Source organism: Marmota monax, unplaced genomic scaffold, assembly GCF_021218885.2.
Source record: "Marmota monax isolate L192 unplaced genomic scaffold, Marmota_monax_Labrador192_F-V1.1 WCK01_AAM20220418_F8-fsc00110, whole genome shotgun sequence".
NCBI classification, from domain to species: Eukaryota; Metazoa; Chordata; class Mammalia; order Rodentia; family Sciuridae; genus Marmota; species Marmota monax.
In genome coordinates this window covers 5,928,993-5,946,976 of record NW_026694633.1, presented here as the reverse complement: position 1 = coordinate 5,946,976, position 17,984 = coordinate 5,928,993, and the positions used below count along the sequence as shown (strand labels likewise).

The 17,984-nt window shown below is 31.9% G+C and overlaps 1 protein-coding gene across 4 annotated transcripts in view; it reads right to left on the bottom strand.

Annotated features, from left to right (window-relative positions):
* Ect2 (epithelial cell transforming 2) overlaps window positions 1–17,984 on the bottom strand; it is a 79,411-nt gene that overhangs the window by 32,673 nt on the left and 28,754 nt on the right. For all 4 annotated transcript variants that reach the window (XM_046422971.2, XM_046422973.2, XM_058572279.1 and 1 more), the window contains 5 exons: window positions 10,723–10,842; window positions 5,615–5,683; window positions 4,254–4,364; window positions 3,514–3,610; window positions 1,597–1,678 (listed from right to left, as the gene is read on the bottom strand). In XM_046422971.2, coding sequence (XP_046278927.1) covers window positions 1,597–1,678; window positions 3,514–3,610; window positions 4,254–4,364; window positions 5,615–5,683; window positions 10,723–10,842 — 479 coding nt within the window. The remainder of the gene's footprint in view (window positions 1–1,596; window positions 1,679–3,513; window positions 3,611–4,253; window positions 4,365–5,614; window positions 5,684–10,722; window positions 10,843–17,984) is intronic.

Genomic DNA, 17,984 nt, shown 5'->3' with positions numbered 1-17,984 from the left:
TCTACACATTAAACAGGCAAATTGGGCAAGTAACAACCTCACAGCTTTTCTCTTTTATAAAAATAAATAAACAGTAACTGCCCATTTCATGAAGCTTATTGAAAAGACCAAAGCAAATAATAGTATATTATTTTAAATTTGTTGAGAAAAAGAGAGAATTATCATCATCATAGCCTCAAAAGTGTTATCCCGATTTCAGGATAACAAATCAAAAGTAGGAAAAAAAATTAAAAATAAAACCCAAAAATGTATAAAGGCTGGCAGGTGAAAACGTTAAAAACACCACAAGGATAAAATAAAATAAAAAATGTAACTCCATAACCCTTTCATCAGCAACAGAAGCTGGTATTAGCTAATTTGATGATTAATCTCTCACATAAGTGAATAATAAAGAGTTCCAACTGGATTTTCTCTCTAGAGCTAGTAAAGTTTCTTTCTAAGAGCTCCTTTGCAAGTGTTTCTTTTCTTTTTTTTCTTTACTTTCTTTCCATTTCAGTAATAGAGATTAACCCAGGGTCTCATGCATGCTAAACAGGCACCCTACCACTGAGGTATATCCCCAACCCTCCTTTGCAAATATTCTAATAAATGATGTCATAGATAAGAACCTCATGCATTCACAGGAATCATTCAATCAAATATTAAATACATTCATGTATAAAGTTCAAAGAGTTTAAGTGAATTTCATGAGGTAAAACAGGTAATGGCAAGAATCTTCCACTATAATCCTAATAGAAAAGATCATTTCTCATCAGACCTGTTTTCCAAATTAGACCTATAGTCAACAGCCTCAGTTTAACGATCAAGCCTCTCAAGTCAATTTCATTGAGTTTGGACTTGTAATACATCTCTAATCAATATGGTACTAGCAATTTAATTCCATAAAATTCTAGGTAAGAAAGAAAGAATATAGAAATATTATAAACCTTTTTTTTGTTTTGTTTTTAATTTACCTGGTCAAATTTCTGTTAGTATTTAGATAGTTCACATTAGTAAGAAAACAACAACATGCTATAACATAACTGAAGAAAATGTCTATTTGAGCATTTATAACATTTTTAAGTTTCTAAACCGTTATTCTGTCTACACATAATAATTTAATTTCAGAAACAAATGTTTTGATTAATAAATGTATTTGCCTCATCTTTTTATTTTTTTAATTATTATTATTATTTTTTTTTTTTTTTGCAGTTCTCAGGGTTGAACCCAGGGCCTTGCACATGCTAGACAAGCACTCTATCCTAGGCTACATCCTCAGTCTCTTCTTGTCATTTTAATGTGCAGCACACTATTAAAAACTAATTTATCCCAGGGCTTGGGAGGCTGAGGCAAGAGGATCTTGAGTTCAAAGACAGCCTCAGAAAAAGGTGCTAAGCAATTCAGTGAGACCCTGTCTCTAAATAAAATACAAAATAGGGCTGGGGATGTGGCTCAGTGGCCAAGTACCCCTGAGTTCAAATCCTTGGTACCAAAAAATAATAACAATAAGTTAGATATTATTTTATAAAAAGTTGCTATTGATACTCTTCTATTTATGACTAACATATCAATTCCATTCTAAATCTAAAGAATAAAAAACTAAAACAATGCACTTACGTCATTACTTCTTTAAGTGATCCAATAGCTTTTTCTAAAGTGCTTTTGTCAGGATTTTCATCAGCTGTATGTTTCTTAAGATCTATAAAAATAAAATGGCTGTTTCATAATTTTAAAAAATTCAATGGTTTCCGATCCAAGACTTAAAAATGTGGTCAATCTTGATATAGCCTGATTGTTTTTAAAAATAACATCTACCCTTCACTTAAAAAAAAAAAAAGTTTTAAGCAATATTCCCTAACAAGCTTTTTCTTTTACACTTCACAATCAGGTATCCATACTTTTTTATTGACTAAATTTTTAGAAAATGTCACACTGATTTTCTTATTGAACTGTCTCAATTCCCTTCTAGTAACACTTGGGGACTCCTAGTAGAAGTTCATACTTCCCTTCTAGTAACACTTGGGGACTCCTAGTAGAAGTTCATACACATTGACTCTTTTTATCCAGGTTGCTTATTGTGTTCCTTGTGCCATCCTTGGCACATTCTTACCACATCTATGTTCAGTCTCATACCATGTCCACCCAATCTTTTATGTGGACTAATAAGACAAAAGGCTTACAGATCACATTCATTTTAGTCATGACAACATTTGATAAATTTCTACAAGTACTTAATGCAATAAAATTGAGATATGCAAACGGAAAAAAATCACAGCTTGAGAAACTTGAAGGTTTGTTTATATACTGACATTATAATTTGTAAAATAGGATAGGTTTTAAAGAGGGGGGGAATTTTATAAGCTGGTAATTCTCAAATACATTAGATAATCACAATGAAAACAAAAATCAACTTTTTACAATTAGTACTTTACCTCTTACTAACCAAAACATTTTACAGAAAAAAACACAGATTAAACAGTCACAAAAATCAGCCTCCTTCTCTGCTGTACATATTACTATAAGCTTAGGAATCAAAATTCTTTATTGCAAATTTTTTATTTGTAATTTAGCCTTACATTTTAATTTTTTTTAATGTAATAAAAGGGAAATACTGGGGAATGATATTAGCTAAATTATACTGTTATATTGTGTACATGTATGATTATATAATAACAAATTCCACCATTATGTACAACTATAACATATCAATTAAAAAATGGGGAAAAAAAATTTTATAAGCCCAAAAAATAAAAAATAAAACCAAAACAGTAATAAAAACTGGCACTGTCCTAAAACTACTCACTACTTTAGTCTGCTGAATGTAGAAGAATAAAATATATATATGTATACACCCTCACACCCACATTCATATACATACTTTTTTTTTTAACCAAAAGTAAAATTTATTCATAAAAAATCTTTGATGTCCAACTTTCTTCTACTGATATCTATAGTTCTAAAATAAATAGATACAGCTTTGAACAATCTAAGGAAAAATAAGAAAGTATAAGACCATAACATAAGGAATTTAACTAAAAATTTGGGACATATGTATCATCCCTTGCCTTTTAATTTTGTGGGTGAATTTTGTGGTACTTAAATATAAATTAATTTTGAATTAGTGACACACCATGAAATATAAGAAGATTTTTAAGTGGAAAGAAAAAGGATAAAATATTACTCAACATAAGTAATTTCAGAACAAATAAAGTATTTCAGGTACTAAACTTAACTTTTATAGCATCTGTAATTTTTTTGTTTTGTTTTTTCTCTATTGTTATCCTTTCCTCTCATTGTATTATGATTATTCATTTATCTGTCTTCCTTGCTAGCCTGTGAGCTCCTGAGATATAGTATCTTCCTAATATTTGCAAGTGCTTTTTAAAGTTATCCATAAAGATGTTTTCTATATAAAAGATATATAAACTTTAATTCTCAAGTATAAGAAAATCTGAAAAGAAGAATTCAACTGTTTTAGAAAAATCAGTTCCATGAAAATACATGAAGTAATCTGAATACAGTCCAGACAAGTACCATTTAAAAGTAATGCAACACTGGGTAACCTCTGTACTGGTCGAATGAGAAGTTCAACAAGGCTTTGCCGTCCACATTCTGGTTTAGCTTGATTTATCTGAAAGGAATTAATTTATTCATTAAGTTTTCTTCAACGATTAGACATCTTACATTTATTAGATTACATCTGATCATAATTGTCCCTGATAAGACCTAATGGAGAAGACATGGGATCTCTGGCAAATCACTGTGGATAATAATCTTCCAGGACCTGAAATTTCCTCTTGGCCATCAAAGTTAACATATTTTAAGGAAGTGAGTTCCTCTATAATCCTCTATATATCCCATCTTAATTTTCTCTTACATCTAGATTTTAAACAACAAAAAAAAAAGTTTTAAAATATTAAGTATGCTGGTACATTAGATAAACATATAAGGCACAGGTGAGGAAAGGCAACCATTAAAGGCAAAATGAAGTCTCACTGGAAAATCGCTAGGTATTTTGAGAGTTAAAACAAGTATAATTTTTTTCTTTTTAAATAGCCATATACAACATCTTCATTTGCTCATTTGCCTTTTGTGCTCTACTACTTAATATATCAAATCTTCTGAAACAAAAAATATTTGTCACTTATACGTACAACTAAAATTAACAGACAATATTAGAGTGCTCTTATATGTAGGTAATTTTACTTAAATTATAATTTAATGAATTCCTTCAGAAATGATTCTGATTTTTATTTGAAAGATATAAAAATTACCTTGAGAAATGCATGAAATCTGGGTTTCTGTTTTTCACATTTAATAATAGTATCCTTGCTCATTTCAAAGAAGTTTACAAAGGGAGGGTAGGTTTTTACCAAATCTTTTGACTAGAAACAAGGGAAAAGAATCATTAATTTGTTATGCATATCACTTTTAGACAATGAAACTTAAGGTCAAATAATCCAGTCACAGTCTGACATCTTGAATGTAAAGGGAAAGTGTTTAAAGTAAGTTTCTTCAAGTAAGTTTCTTCACAAATTAAATACAAAAATTCATCTTCTAAACTTCCCAGTAAAGAGAGTTAATTGCTAAATACAGTACATTAACTTATAGTTTTAGAAACTTGAAAACCAAACAGAAGCAAAAGTATGTTAAATCTTATCATACTTACACAAATATAACAAAGAAAACTTTAAGACTTCACAAATTTTTAGAATATGTGAAAAAAATAGAATTGATCTACAGAAAATCTAAAAGCATGCTATATTATTTATTGAAGATTCCAAACCACCATTAAAATATCAACTATATTACCCAAAAATGCAAATGAGAAAAGGAAAACTATCCTGACACAAATAGGTATCAAAAAGATACATGGTAATGATTTGCATATGTGGATTCTTAATCAACCAGGAAAAAAACTTCTAAGAGGGGCTGAGGTTGTGGCTCAGCAGTAGAGTGCTCACCGAGCATGCGCGAGGCACTGGGTTCAACCCTCAGCACCACATAAAAATAAATAAATAAAATAAAGGTATTGTGTCCAACTGAAACTAAAAAAAATTCTAAAAAAACTTTTAAGAGACTATACGCTAAGGAAGGAAGTTAAAGAGAGGCCTTAGAAAACAGAAGTACATGTGCCAGTACTCAAGGCACTGACTTACAATTCCTATTCAAAGAAATTTAAAAAAAAAAATTATACAGTAAATCCTATTCACAGCACCTCACCAAAATTATTTTAATTTTATAAACAACCTAGGGAGTTCTTACTCTAATAAAGAAGCAATTCATTAGAAACCTTTAAACAGAAATAAACATAATGACAAACAAAAGTGACACCAACTAAGAAAAAAATAATAAAAATTTAACGTTTTCAAAAACTCATGAATCTGTGACCATTAGAAAGAGCAAATAACAAAGTAAAATCTAGTGCAGTGCAACAAGTAGGGTTCTAACAATGATCGTGTGTTAAGTCATACATAGAAAACATGTTAGAAGTCAAGAAAAATTCCGATATATTTAAGAAACAATCATGTCAAAGTTTTAAAACATGCCACATTTCAAAAAGTAAATTTCCCTCTTTGCCAGTCCCTGATAATACTTCAATCTGAAAATTTTTAAAAAGGAAGAAACTACTTACATATTTAAGAAAGATATCACCAATGCTTTTGCTCTCATCCCAATTAATTATAAGGTCTTCAAGATCATCCTGAAATAGCACAAATTGGAACATTTAAAATCAAGCTTGACACCTCCTTATTGGGAAAAAACACTCCAAAAAATGTTTTAACTTAATGTATAAAAATAGTTCATACTTTGTTCTTCTCCTCAATAAGGAATTTTTTGTCTACAAAGAAAACATCCTTTGAAAAATAATTAAGAAAATATAAATAGTATCAGTCAATAAGACAAAACCTAACTTCTCAAAATGTTATCACATTCAATCTTTTCTTATTAACTATAAAGCTAACTGGTGGTGCTATTAATTAGAAAACTACATTTAATCCTGCTGCTAAAGCATGTTATTTAATATAAATTGACACATAAGGTTAACATGCCTATAATCCCAGAGACTCAGGTGACTGAGGTAGGAAGATCTCAAGCTTGGGGCCAACCTGGACAATTTAGCAAGCATGTCTCAAAATAGAATTTTTAAAAATCTGGACATGTAGTTCAGTAATAGAGTACTTGCCTACCATGTGCAAGCCCTTGGTTCAAACCACAAGGACAACCAAAAAAACAAAACAAAACAAATTTTACTGACGGGGTCAGATGATAAATATTTTATTTATTTTTTTAGATCCTTTTAATTATACATCATATTAGGGTTCATTTTTAAATAATTACATAAGGATGGAATATAATTTGCTCTAATTCAGTACTATTTCCTTTTTCCCTTTCTTCTACTCTACTGATTTTCCTGCTATTTATTTAAAAGTTTGGGTTTTCTTTTTTGTTGTTGTTTCTTTGTTTGTTTTTAATTAGTGCCTTGTGAATATACACATGAAGGTAAGATTCACTTTGGTATATTCATACATGTACCCAGGAAAGTTAGGTCAGATTCATTTCACTGTACTTCCCTTTTCCCGTCCAGATGGTAAATATTTTAAGGCTTGCAGGCCCTATGGTTTCTGTCACAACTCTTCAGCTCTATAGAGTAAAAGCAGCCATATACAATATTCAAACAAATGAACGTGGCTATGTGCTAATAAGACTTCCTTTATTAAAAAAACGATCAGGCTGGAGTTGGTTCATGAACCACAGTTTGCTAATCTCTAGTCTACAAAATTCCTCACACTAATTCTAAAATGTTACATTCTTGAAAATTTTAGAAAATATTCTAAAGCTTTATAAGATAATAAAACAAATTAAACGATTAAATGAAATGCCAAGAAATGACATTATCTAAATTAAAATTCTAAGTGATTTTAAAGTAAAAATCAATCAAGAGACTCTTCTACCAGCAGTTCTCCACATGTCATCCAAAGGAGTCAGTGGTGCATGCCTATAATCCCAGTGGCTAAGGAGGCTAAGACAAGAGGATCACAAGTTCAAAGCCAGCCTCAGCAAAAACAAGGGGCTAAGAACTCAGTGAGACTCTGTCTCTACGTAAAAGTACAAAATAGGGCTGGGGATGTGGCTCAGTGGCGAGTGCCCCAGAGTTATATCCCAGGTACCCCTCCCACCACAAACAACAACAACAAAAAAAAACAACCCTAGGAAACACTTTCAGTGGGATCATGAGATTAAAACTATTTTCATTTAGTAATATTAAGGCATTATTCGACTACTTCACTCACATTCTCTTACAAGTATACAGTTTTCTAGAAGCTACATGATATGTGATATTCCAACAGACTGAATGAATGCAGAGGAAATATAACTCATCTTTGTTTAAAGCCAAATAGTAAATAAAATACAAACAATGTAAAACATCACCACTCTTCTCAATAATCAATTCCTTGAAAATTGATTTTCATAAAGAATATATTATTTATGTAACCAGATAATCTATTATTATTATTTTAAATGAATTAATATATTTTAAAATTAGGTATCCTGCATTAAAAAAAGACAAACTATAAGCCCTCACCAACTTTTAGTAAACAACTTTTAGAAGAAAATATAAGAGGATATATTTAAAATCTTGGATTAGGAACAACTTCAAAATTTAAAACTTTTGTACTTTAAAAGAACTTATATCCAGAATTTACACATGCTTACAACTCATTAAGAGGAAAAATAACCCAATGAATGGGCAACAGATCTAAGCAGATATTTCACCAAAGATGATATTCAAATTGCTAGTAAGGCATGCTGAAATGGTATTCAATGCCATTAATCACTAAGGAAATGCCAATTACAACCGTAAGAGATTCCACTTCACTACTAGGATTGTTCTAATTTAGAAAAATAAAATAAAGATAATACTAAGTATTGATGAGAATGTGGAAAATTAAAGGAATGAAAACAAAAATAATGGAAAATCCTGGCAATTTCTCACAATCTTAAATATAAAATTACCCAGTAATTCTCCTTCTAAGTATCTTCTCAGATTTGCAAACAATGATCCCAGTAATATTATTCATAATCACCCAAACTTGGAAATAACATAAATGTGCATTAACTGGTAAATAATTTAAAAAAAATATATGTTATGATGAATATAATGAAACATTCTTTTGTCATAAAATGAAATAAACTAACATGAACATCATATACAAACCTGAAAAACATGATAAGCAGGAGCAAGACCTAAGAGGTCATAAACTATATAAATGCATTTACATGAAATATCTAAGAAAAGACAAATTCATAGCTTAATGGTTGGCTGTGGCTAGTGATGGGGATTAACAATAAATGGGGATAAAAGATCTTATTGGGGTAGAGAATCAAAATATTTCAAAAGAGATTTATGATGATATTTACACCATTTGGCAAAGTTACTAAAACAATTAGAATGCACCTTTTAAATAGGTGAATTTAAAGACATGTATAATGATACATAAATAAAGCCATCAAAAATTGTTGCACCTAGTTTAATTTTCTTTTTTTTTTTTTTTTAATTTTGAGTAGAGTTAATCCCAATAGATAAAATCCACACAGGGCTAGGGATGTAGTTCCGTAACACAGAACTTGTCTTGTCTACATAAGATCCTTAGTCTCATCCCCAGAACAACAAAACAAGTTTCTTGATTTTTACAAACAAAAAGGGATTCTGAATCCAAATAATAAACCATTGTCTTATATTAGCACATTCAGAAACTTAAGAAGGGATAAAATAGCTTTCAAGGCATAAAAGTGAACTCAAAGTAAGAAAACTTTGACATAAGAACTAGGAAAGCTTATCTACTCAAAGCTGCACTTGAAAGAAAAAAGAAAAATATTATATATATGTCTAGCCTTGGGGCCATACAATGTAGTGGATACTGCGACAACTACCAAGGTTTACATACTGCCGCTAGGGCTTATTAGTCTTGTGCTCTTAGACCAGTTTCTTAACCTCTATGTAACTTAATTTCCTACTCTGAAAAATGAGGATAGCAATCATTCCTACCTCTTAGACAATTAAATGAGTTAATATTTGTACAGCATCTAGAAGAATCCCAAACAGACAGTAGTGCTCAATAAGTTATAATTAGCTTTATTTTCCTACATAAATATTTAATATAAAGAAGGGAACATAGAAAACTGAGATATAAAACAGAAAATACTTATAGTTCTGCCAGTGTATCTTATGGTATCTTTTTTAAAGCATGGAAGACTACAGAATGGATATATAGATATAGATACACATACCAAGTGCCAGTGTAGTATTAGACAAACAAGAATTCAAATACTGGATCTAATGTTTATCAAATGATTAACTTTGGAAAATTATTAAATCTCTGGATATAGCAGTCTCACGTGTATAAGATGTGGACAACAATAATATCAACTTCTTGCACTACAAATGTGGGAAAAATTCAGTAAATGGCTGGCTATATTTAAAAGAAAAAAAATGAGCCAGGCACAGTGGCATGTCTACAATCCCACCAACTCGGAAAGCTGACATGGGAGAATTGCAAGTTAAAGGCCAGAATTAGCAACTTAGTGAGAGCCTGTCTCAAAATTAAAATAAAAAAAAAAAAAAAGGTTGGGAATGTGGTTCCCTTTAGATCTAGACAATAACTGAAATATGACTAAGGATTTTTGATAAAATGTAAGCATTTGATAAACTGCACTCCTACTAACTTACAATCTTTTAATATTTTTGCTTACAATGTACACTAAAAGAAATAACAATTTAATGTGTTTGAAAACATTATATAATTCAGTTTGATGCTTTATTTGGAATGTAGAAAAAACATTAATCAGTTTCACTCAAATTATCATATAGGAAAAATAAGAGAAACAAAGATAAACTATTGTTACTAAGAGTTCAGCATTCCAGGAGTGGTGATGCATGCCTATACTCCCAGGTACTAAGGAGCCAAGTAGGAGGATAACTTACTCACTGGAGTTTGAGACCAGCTTGGGCAGCACAGTGAAACCTCCCCTCAAACAACAACAAAAAAGAGTTCAGCTAAATCTACCCCCGAATTACTATTTCCAGACTGACATCTGGAAATCCTGGAATTCTTCACCAAAGGAAAATGTTTAAGAAGAAAATAATACTGTCTTAGTCTTATATGGTTTGGGCATTTATCAGCCTAAACAGAGAAATAAATTAATGACCTCTAGGTCCCTTACAGCTTCATTTATTTTCAAACATATTCAAACTCAAACAAACCTACATAACCCAAGAACAATGACAGTAAAAAAGTAAAATTAGTACTAGGAATCACATTTCTATAGAAAAGATTTCATAAAGCCTTAACTCCTATTTTTAGTATTAATTGAAATCAAAAGATAAACAACAAATATTAATAAGGCACTAGAACAAAGGGGCAACCGATTGAAAGAAACAAATGAGGGCTAGGGATGTGGCTCAAGCGGTAGCGCGCTCGCCTGGCATGCGTGCGGCTCGGGTTCGATCCTCAGCACCACATACACACAAAGATGTTGTGTCCACCGAAAATTAAACAATAAAAATAAATAAAAATTATTTAAAAAAAAAAAAAAAAAAAAAAAAAGAAAGAAACAAATGAGGTAATAAGAAGTTTTCAACACAAAATTTATTAAGATAACTAAAAGATCACAATAATACACCCTATCCCCAAAAAAAAGAAAAAAGAAATACTACCAACCTAAAGGATTCAAATTTACCTTTATCTTAGTGTGTACATCAAAGATATCTGGGATGCTACCAAAAATAGTCTTAATCTCTTCTGGTGCAAGGATAGGCCCACCACGCTGTCCTTCCTCTTCCAAGGGTACCTGAAATAACTAAATGAAGAAAAGCGCTAATTAAAATAGATTGTAGGAAAGGAACAAAAGGAACAAAATACAGATAGTGGTAAAGAGGGACAAGATGTTGATGTGAAGAAAAATAGTAATAATAAATACTTTCCCTAAATTGGATACATTTTTTCTCATAACATTTCTATTCACTTACTTATATACTTATGTATGTATATGTGTGTGCGTATATATACACCCTCACCAGGAAATGTTATCTTACCTTAGAAACTAATATAATTTTATCACGGTTTTATAAAATGAAATTAAAATTGACAAGAATAATTTCTACTTCTTTATTCAACATAAAAAAGAAATCAATAACCAATCATTTCCAGACATATAGTTAATATGAAGTATTAAATGTTTTAGAGACTGTAGTATAAAAACTTGATGTAAAGGAAAACTGAATTTGATGCTAGAAGATCTATTTGTGTCCATGTTGTTGCTTATATCAATTCAAAATTATAAAAGGAAAAAATCTCCAAGAACTAATAAATGTATTTTCAATGATTGAAGGATACAAGGGCAGACATATATACATACACACGCGTGCACACACACACACACACACCTTAACTATAATATACCAGTAATATATAAGCTGAAAATAAAATTTAAAAACAGTAACATTTATAACAAGAAATTAACTTACTTAGGTGTAAATATCATAAGACAAATAATTCTAAAAATTTCAAAAAGCTGATAAAAGAAAAGGAGCTAAAAAAAAGAAGACATACTGTCATGGATTCAAAGACTCAACCCAGTAAAAATGTCAATTCTCCTACCAATTCACCTATGGATTTTAAGCACATGCCCATCAAGGACATTTTGTAGATACAGAAAATCTGATCCTAAATATTTCTTTGTAAATGCAAAGAAACATCTTCTTAAAAAGCTATACTATTCAAGACTGTGTGATATTGTGAGAGGAAAAACACAGATCAATAGAAGAGAATTAAGGTCAGAAAAAAACCCCTATGCAAATATTGCCAAGTAATTTTAGGGAAGGGTGCAAAACAATTCAATAGAAGGAAAGGAGAATAATCTTTCAACAAATGGTATTAGAACACCATTTGCTATAGCCACAAATGAACATCAGCCTAAATATAACATCTTATATGAAAATTACCTCAAAATGGATCGGAGACCTAAAAACTGAGATATTTAGAAAAGAAAACACAGAAGAAAATCTTCATGATTTAGTTTAAGTAGAGTTCTTAGACATGACCTCAAAAGCATTATTTATAAATGAAAAACTCATAAACTAGACTCATAAATTTAATAAAAATTTAAAACTTTCTCAGCGAAAGACATTTAACAAAATTAAAGACATGCTATGGACTATGAATATTTACAAATCACATACCTGACAAAGGACTAATATCCAAAATATATAAAGAATCTAAAAACTCAGGAAGAAGTAGGCCAATTTAAAAATAGGCAAAAAAAAAAAAGTGAAGTTATTTTTATGAAAATAGATAAAGATGTCAAGTACAAGAATAGATGTTCAAGATCATTACTCATTATGGAAATGAAAACTAATGTCACAATGAGATAACACCACATACCTAATAAAATGCTAAAATAAAAAAAATACTGATACTGGCCAGGTATACTGTCGCACTCCTATAATCCCATCTACTTAGCTGAGAGGCTGAGGCGGAAGGATTACAAATTGAAGGCCAGTCTTGGCAACACAGCAAGACCCTGACTCAAAATTTTAAAAAGCTGTTGATATAGCTCAATGGTAAAGTGTCCCTGTGTTCAATCCCCAGCAAGAGGATGGGGAAGGGAGGTGGACAGACACAGAGACAGGAACTGATCCTTTCAAGCACTGGTAAGAATATGAGCATTAATATCATACATTGAATGCAAAACTATATAGCACCTCTGGAAAAACATTTGTCTGTTTCTTAAAATGTTAAACATTTCTTACCAAATGATCCAACAACCCCACTCCTGCGTATTTACCCAAGAGAAATGAAAACTCATGTTCATATAAAACCTATACATAAATATCAATAAAAGCTCTATTCATAATTGCCAAAAATGGAAATACCACAATATCGGCTGCAAATGAGGACAACTACTCTGGAAAACAGTATGGATTTTGCAAAAAACTAGGAATGGTACAACCACATGACCCAGCTATCCCACTTCTTGGTATTTATCCAAAAGATCTAATATCAGCCTACTATAGCAATACAGCCACTTTAATGTTTACAGCAGCACAATTCACAACAGCCAAACTATGGAATCACCCAGATGCCTGTCAATAAATGAATAGATTAAGAAAATGTGGTATAGATATACAATGGAGTTCTACTCAGCCATAAAGAAGAATGAAATAATTATATTTACCAGTAAATGGATAGAAATGGGGAAAAACAGGCTTAATGAAACAAACCATACTCAGAAAATGAAGAGTCAAATATTTTCTCTCATATGCAGAAGCCAGAGCTAGAGCAAGACAAGGGAAAGAAGGCAGTTGGTAAAGGGATTGAACACCATAAAGACATAGGGAAGATCAGTGGAGTAAGTAGAAGAATGAGGAAGGAAGGGAAAGAAAAATGGAATGAATGCAACAAGATATATAAAGGTACTAAAGGGAATATCACCTTTATGTATATGTAGAAAAAAGAAAGCTTCCTACAGTACAGGGAGAATAAGGGGAGGGAAGGTTGGGAAAAGTGGAGTGTGGATATTGGGATTGAAATCAAATTCCTTAGGGCTGTGCATATAGCCCAGTTGGTAGAGTGCTTGCCTCACATGTACAAGGCCCTGAGTTCAAGCCCCAACACCATTAAAAAAAAGTATTTGAAACCAAGTTCCTTGCATGTATGATTTTGTCAAAATGAAATTAACTCATATACTATGTAAATTATAGTGCTCTAATAATATTTAAAAAAAAAAAAAAGCTAGGGCTGGGGTTGTAGATCAGTGATAGAGTGCTTGCTTAGAACATGTGAGGCACTGGGTTCAATCCTTGGCACCACATAAAAATAAATAAATAAATAAATAAAGTCATTGTGTCTATCTACAATTAAATATATATAAAGAAGCCAACCTCATTAGGTTGTATGCCATATGATTCCACTTACATGACATTCTCAAAAAATATGAAAATTGCAATGATGAAAAAGAGACTGGCTGGGAGAGGGACAAAGGTGTGACTTATAAAGGAAAAGCATCAAGGAATTTTTGGAGAATGAAAAAATGTTCTACAGCCTAATTGTGGATACACAAATATTCATGTGTTAAAATTTATAGAACTGCATATCTCCCCAACAAAACTAAAATTTTAAAAGGTCAATTGTTCTTTCAAAGTAAGCAAAATAATAATAATGTATTATTGGGCTCTTAATATATAGAGAGGTAAAATGAATGACCATAATAACACAAAGAACAGAAGGGACTGACTAGAAGTAAAACACACACATGGGAAAAAAAGTAAACTGTAAATACCTGAAGATTAAGAGCTATTAATATTTTTTTTAAAAAAGAAAGATATGAAGTCAGTAATCTATCAACTGAGGATATAAAAATCAGTAATTTAAGCTTCCACTAGAAAGTGAAAACCAAATTGAATCCAAAGAGAAGAAGTAAAAATTCGAGCAGAAATCAATAAAATTGAATATAAGAACTCAGCAAAGAAAAAAAAAAAATCAACAAAACCTGAAGGTGGTTCTTTGAAAAGATGAATAAAATCAGTAATTGTCTAGCCAGGGTAACTAAGAAAAAAAGAGGACACAAATTACTAATATTAAAAAGTCTATTTAGTTTCTTTGTCTATTGATTGATTGGGTTGTTGTTTTTGTTGTTGTTATTGTTTTAATATTATTTTTTGGTGTAGATGGACACAACACAATGCGTTTTATTTTTTTTTTATGTGGTGCTGAGGATCGAACCCTGGTCCCGCCCGTACTAGGCGAGCACTCTACCACTGAGCCACAATCCCAGCTCCTTGTTTTGTTTTTTGATGTTAAGTTTTTTTGAGTTATTTGTATATCCTGGATATAAATGCCCTATCTGAGGAGCAGTTGAGATTTTCTCCCATTCTGTAAGTTCTCTCTTCATGCTTTTGATTGTTTCCTTTGCTGTGAAGAAGCTTTTTAATGATTTCTGGTTTTACCTCCCATACATCAGGAGTCTTGTTGTTAAGGAATTCAGTTCCTGAACCAACATTTGGAGTGCTGAGTCTACATTTTCTTTTAGCAGGAGCAGGGTTTCTGGTCTAATTCCTAAGTCTTTGATCTACTTTGAGTTCAGTAGTGTGCAAGGTGAGAGATTGGGGTTAAATTTCATTCTACTATATATGGATTTCCAGGTTTTTTTTCAGTGCCATTTGTTAAAAAGGATATCTTTTCTCCAATGTATGTTTCTGGCACCTTGCCAAATATGAGACAACTGTATTTATGTGGGTTTGTCTGTTTCTTCTATTCTATTCCATTGGCCTTCATGCCTGTTTTGGTGCTAATAACTATGCTGTTTTTGTTACTAAAGCTCTATAGTATAAACAAATAACCCAACCAATAAATGGGCAAAGGAACTAAACAGAAACTTCTCAAAAGAAGAAATATAGTCAACAAATATGCAAGAAAATGTTCAACATCTTTAGCAATTAGAGAAATGCAAATATAAACAAACACTGAAATTTCATCTCACTCCAGTCAAAACAGCAATTATCAAGAACACAAATAACAATAAAGTTGGTAAGGATATGGGGAAAGGGATACACTCATACATTATGGTGGGATGACAAAGTGGTACAAACACTCTGGAAAGCAGTATGGATTCTTCAGAAAACTTGGAACGGAACCACCATTTGACCTAGTCATCCCACTCCCCGGTATATATCCAAAGGCGTTAAAATCAGCATACTACAGTTGACACAGCCACATCAATGTTTATAGCAAACAATTCACAATAACTAAGCTATGAAGCCAACTTAGGTGCCCTTCAAAAGATTATAGAAAATGTGGTATATACACAATAGAGTATTACTTAGCCATAAAGAATGACTTTACAACACTTGCCAGTAAATAGATGGATCTACAGTCTGTCATGCTAAATGAAATAAACCAGTCACAAAAGCCAAAAGTTGAATATTTCCTCTGATATGTAAAAGCTAATTCACAATTGGGGTGGAGGGATGGTAAAAAATGTTCAACATCTCCAGCAATTAGAGAAATGCAAATCAAAACTACTCTAAGATTTCATTTCACTCCAGTCAGAAAGACAGCTATTAAGAATACAAACAATAATAAGTGTTGGTGAGGATGTGGGAGAAAAGGTATACTCATACATTGCTGGTGGGACTGTAAATTGAAGTAACCAATCTGGAAAGCAGTATGGAGATTCCCTGGAAAACTGGGAATGGAATTACCATTTGACCCAGCTATCCCACTCCTCGGTTTATACCCAAAGGATGTAAAAACAGCATACCACAGTGAGGAAGCCACAATTCACAATAACTAAATTGTGGAACCAACCTAGATGTGGTATATATACACAATGGAATTTTACTCAGAATTAAAAGAAAAAAATCATTGCATTTGCAGGTAAATGGATGGAGTTGGAGAATATCATGCTAAGTGAAGTAGGCCAATTCCTAAAAACCAAAGGTTGAATGTTTTCTCTGATTTGTGGATGCTGCTCCATAATGGGGGTGGGGGGAAGCATGGGAGGAATGGGGAAATTTAGATAGGGCAAAGGGGAGGGAGGGGAAGGGAGGGGGCAAAAAAAAAAAAAGGCTGGGTGGTTAAAAAAGAGTTGTGTGGAATAGAAAAAGGGGAATGAATGGAAGGGAAAAGGAATGAGAAAAGGAAAGACAATAGAAGGAACTTGACTTAACTTTCCTATATACATATGTGAAAACACCACAGTGAATCTCACCATCAAGTACATCCATAAGAAATTATTTTTTTAAAACATAACTAGGATAAATGGCAGAAAGATCAGTAGAGCAGAGGAAAGGGAACAAGAAATGGAGCAGTGGAGGGGAATGGGAGGTATTAAGGACTAAATTAGAATAAGATGTATTCCATGCTTTTACCATTATGTTAAAATGCATTCTGTTATATATCACTAAAAAGAACCAATTAAAAAAAGAAAAATACAAAAAAAAAAAGAAATAAAAACTGTGACATCACTACAGATGCCAATGACATGAAAGGTACAGTTCCTGACTTATGATTTTAACTTTATGATGGTGTGAAAGTGACATGCATTTAGTAGAAACCATGTTCATATTCTGAATTTTAAATTTTGATCTTTTCCTAGGCTAGCAGTATACACTATAATATATTGTGTTGCTAAGCTATGATGTCCCATAGGTTAGGGGATTTCAATGAATTTTTGATGTAACCATATTTTGAACATAGGGTTCACCCTACAGACAGACACAAATAGAAGGTGTATGGGGGGGACGTATGATTTGTAAAGAGTAGACTAGCAGAATTTTAGGAGTTCTTAAAAAATAGTAATAATTTTGTTACTATTTTTGTTACTATTTGTGTGTTAGGGTAGAACCAAGGGCCTCTGTGTGCTAAGCATGTACTCTACATATTCAGCCCCCGTAAAACAGTAATAATTCTTTGTTTTTCTCATTTATATTTTGTTTTATCATACAATTCTTAACTTAAAACAAACCTATAAATTCCAAATACACACCCACACCCACATACACATAATCAAGCTTTCCATTTCTACTAGTAGGGTGAACCCTACCTGCAAAAATCAACTAAAAATGTTTAATTAAGAAAACCAGGTCTGGGGATGTGGCTCAAGCAGTAGCGTGCTCGCCTGGCAAGCGTGCGGCCCAGGTTCGATCCTCAGCACCACATACAAACAAAGATGTTATGTCCACCGAAAACTAAAAAATAAATATTAAAAAATTCTCTCTCTCTCTCTCTCTCAAAAAGAAAAGAAAAACCAGATACATCAGTAAGCTCATAAGAAACTGGGGTGACTTTAAAAGTTAAAATCAGAGTGAAAACAAAAAGTTTAGTACTAAAGCCAACTTTTGCCCTCAAGGACACTTGCCTAATCTAATGAAAATTTAAGTTCCACCTATAGAAGCTGCAGCAGGCACAGAGACTAACATTACAAAGCCTACTTTCCAACCT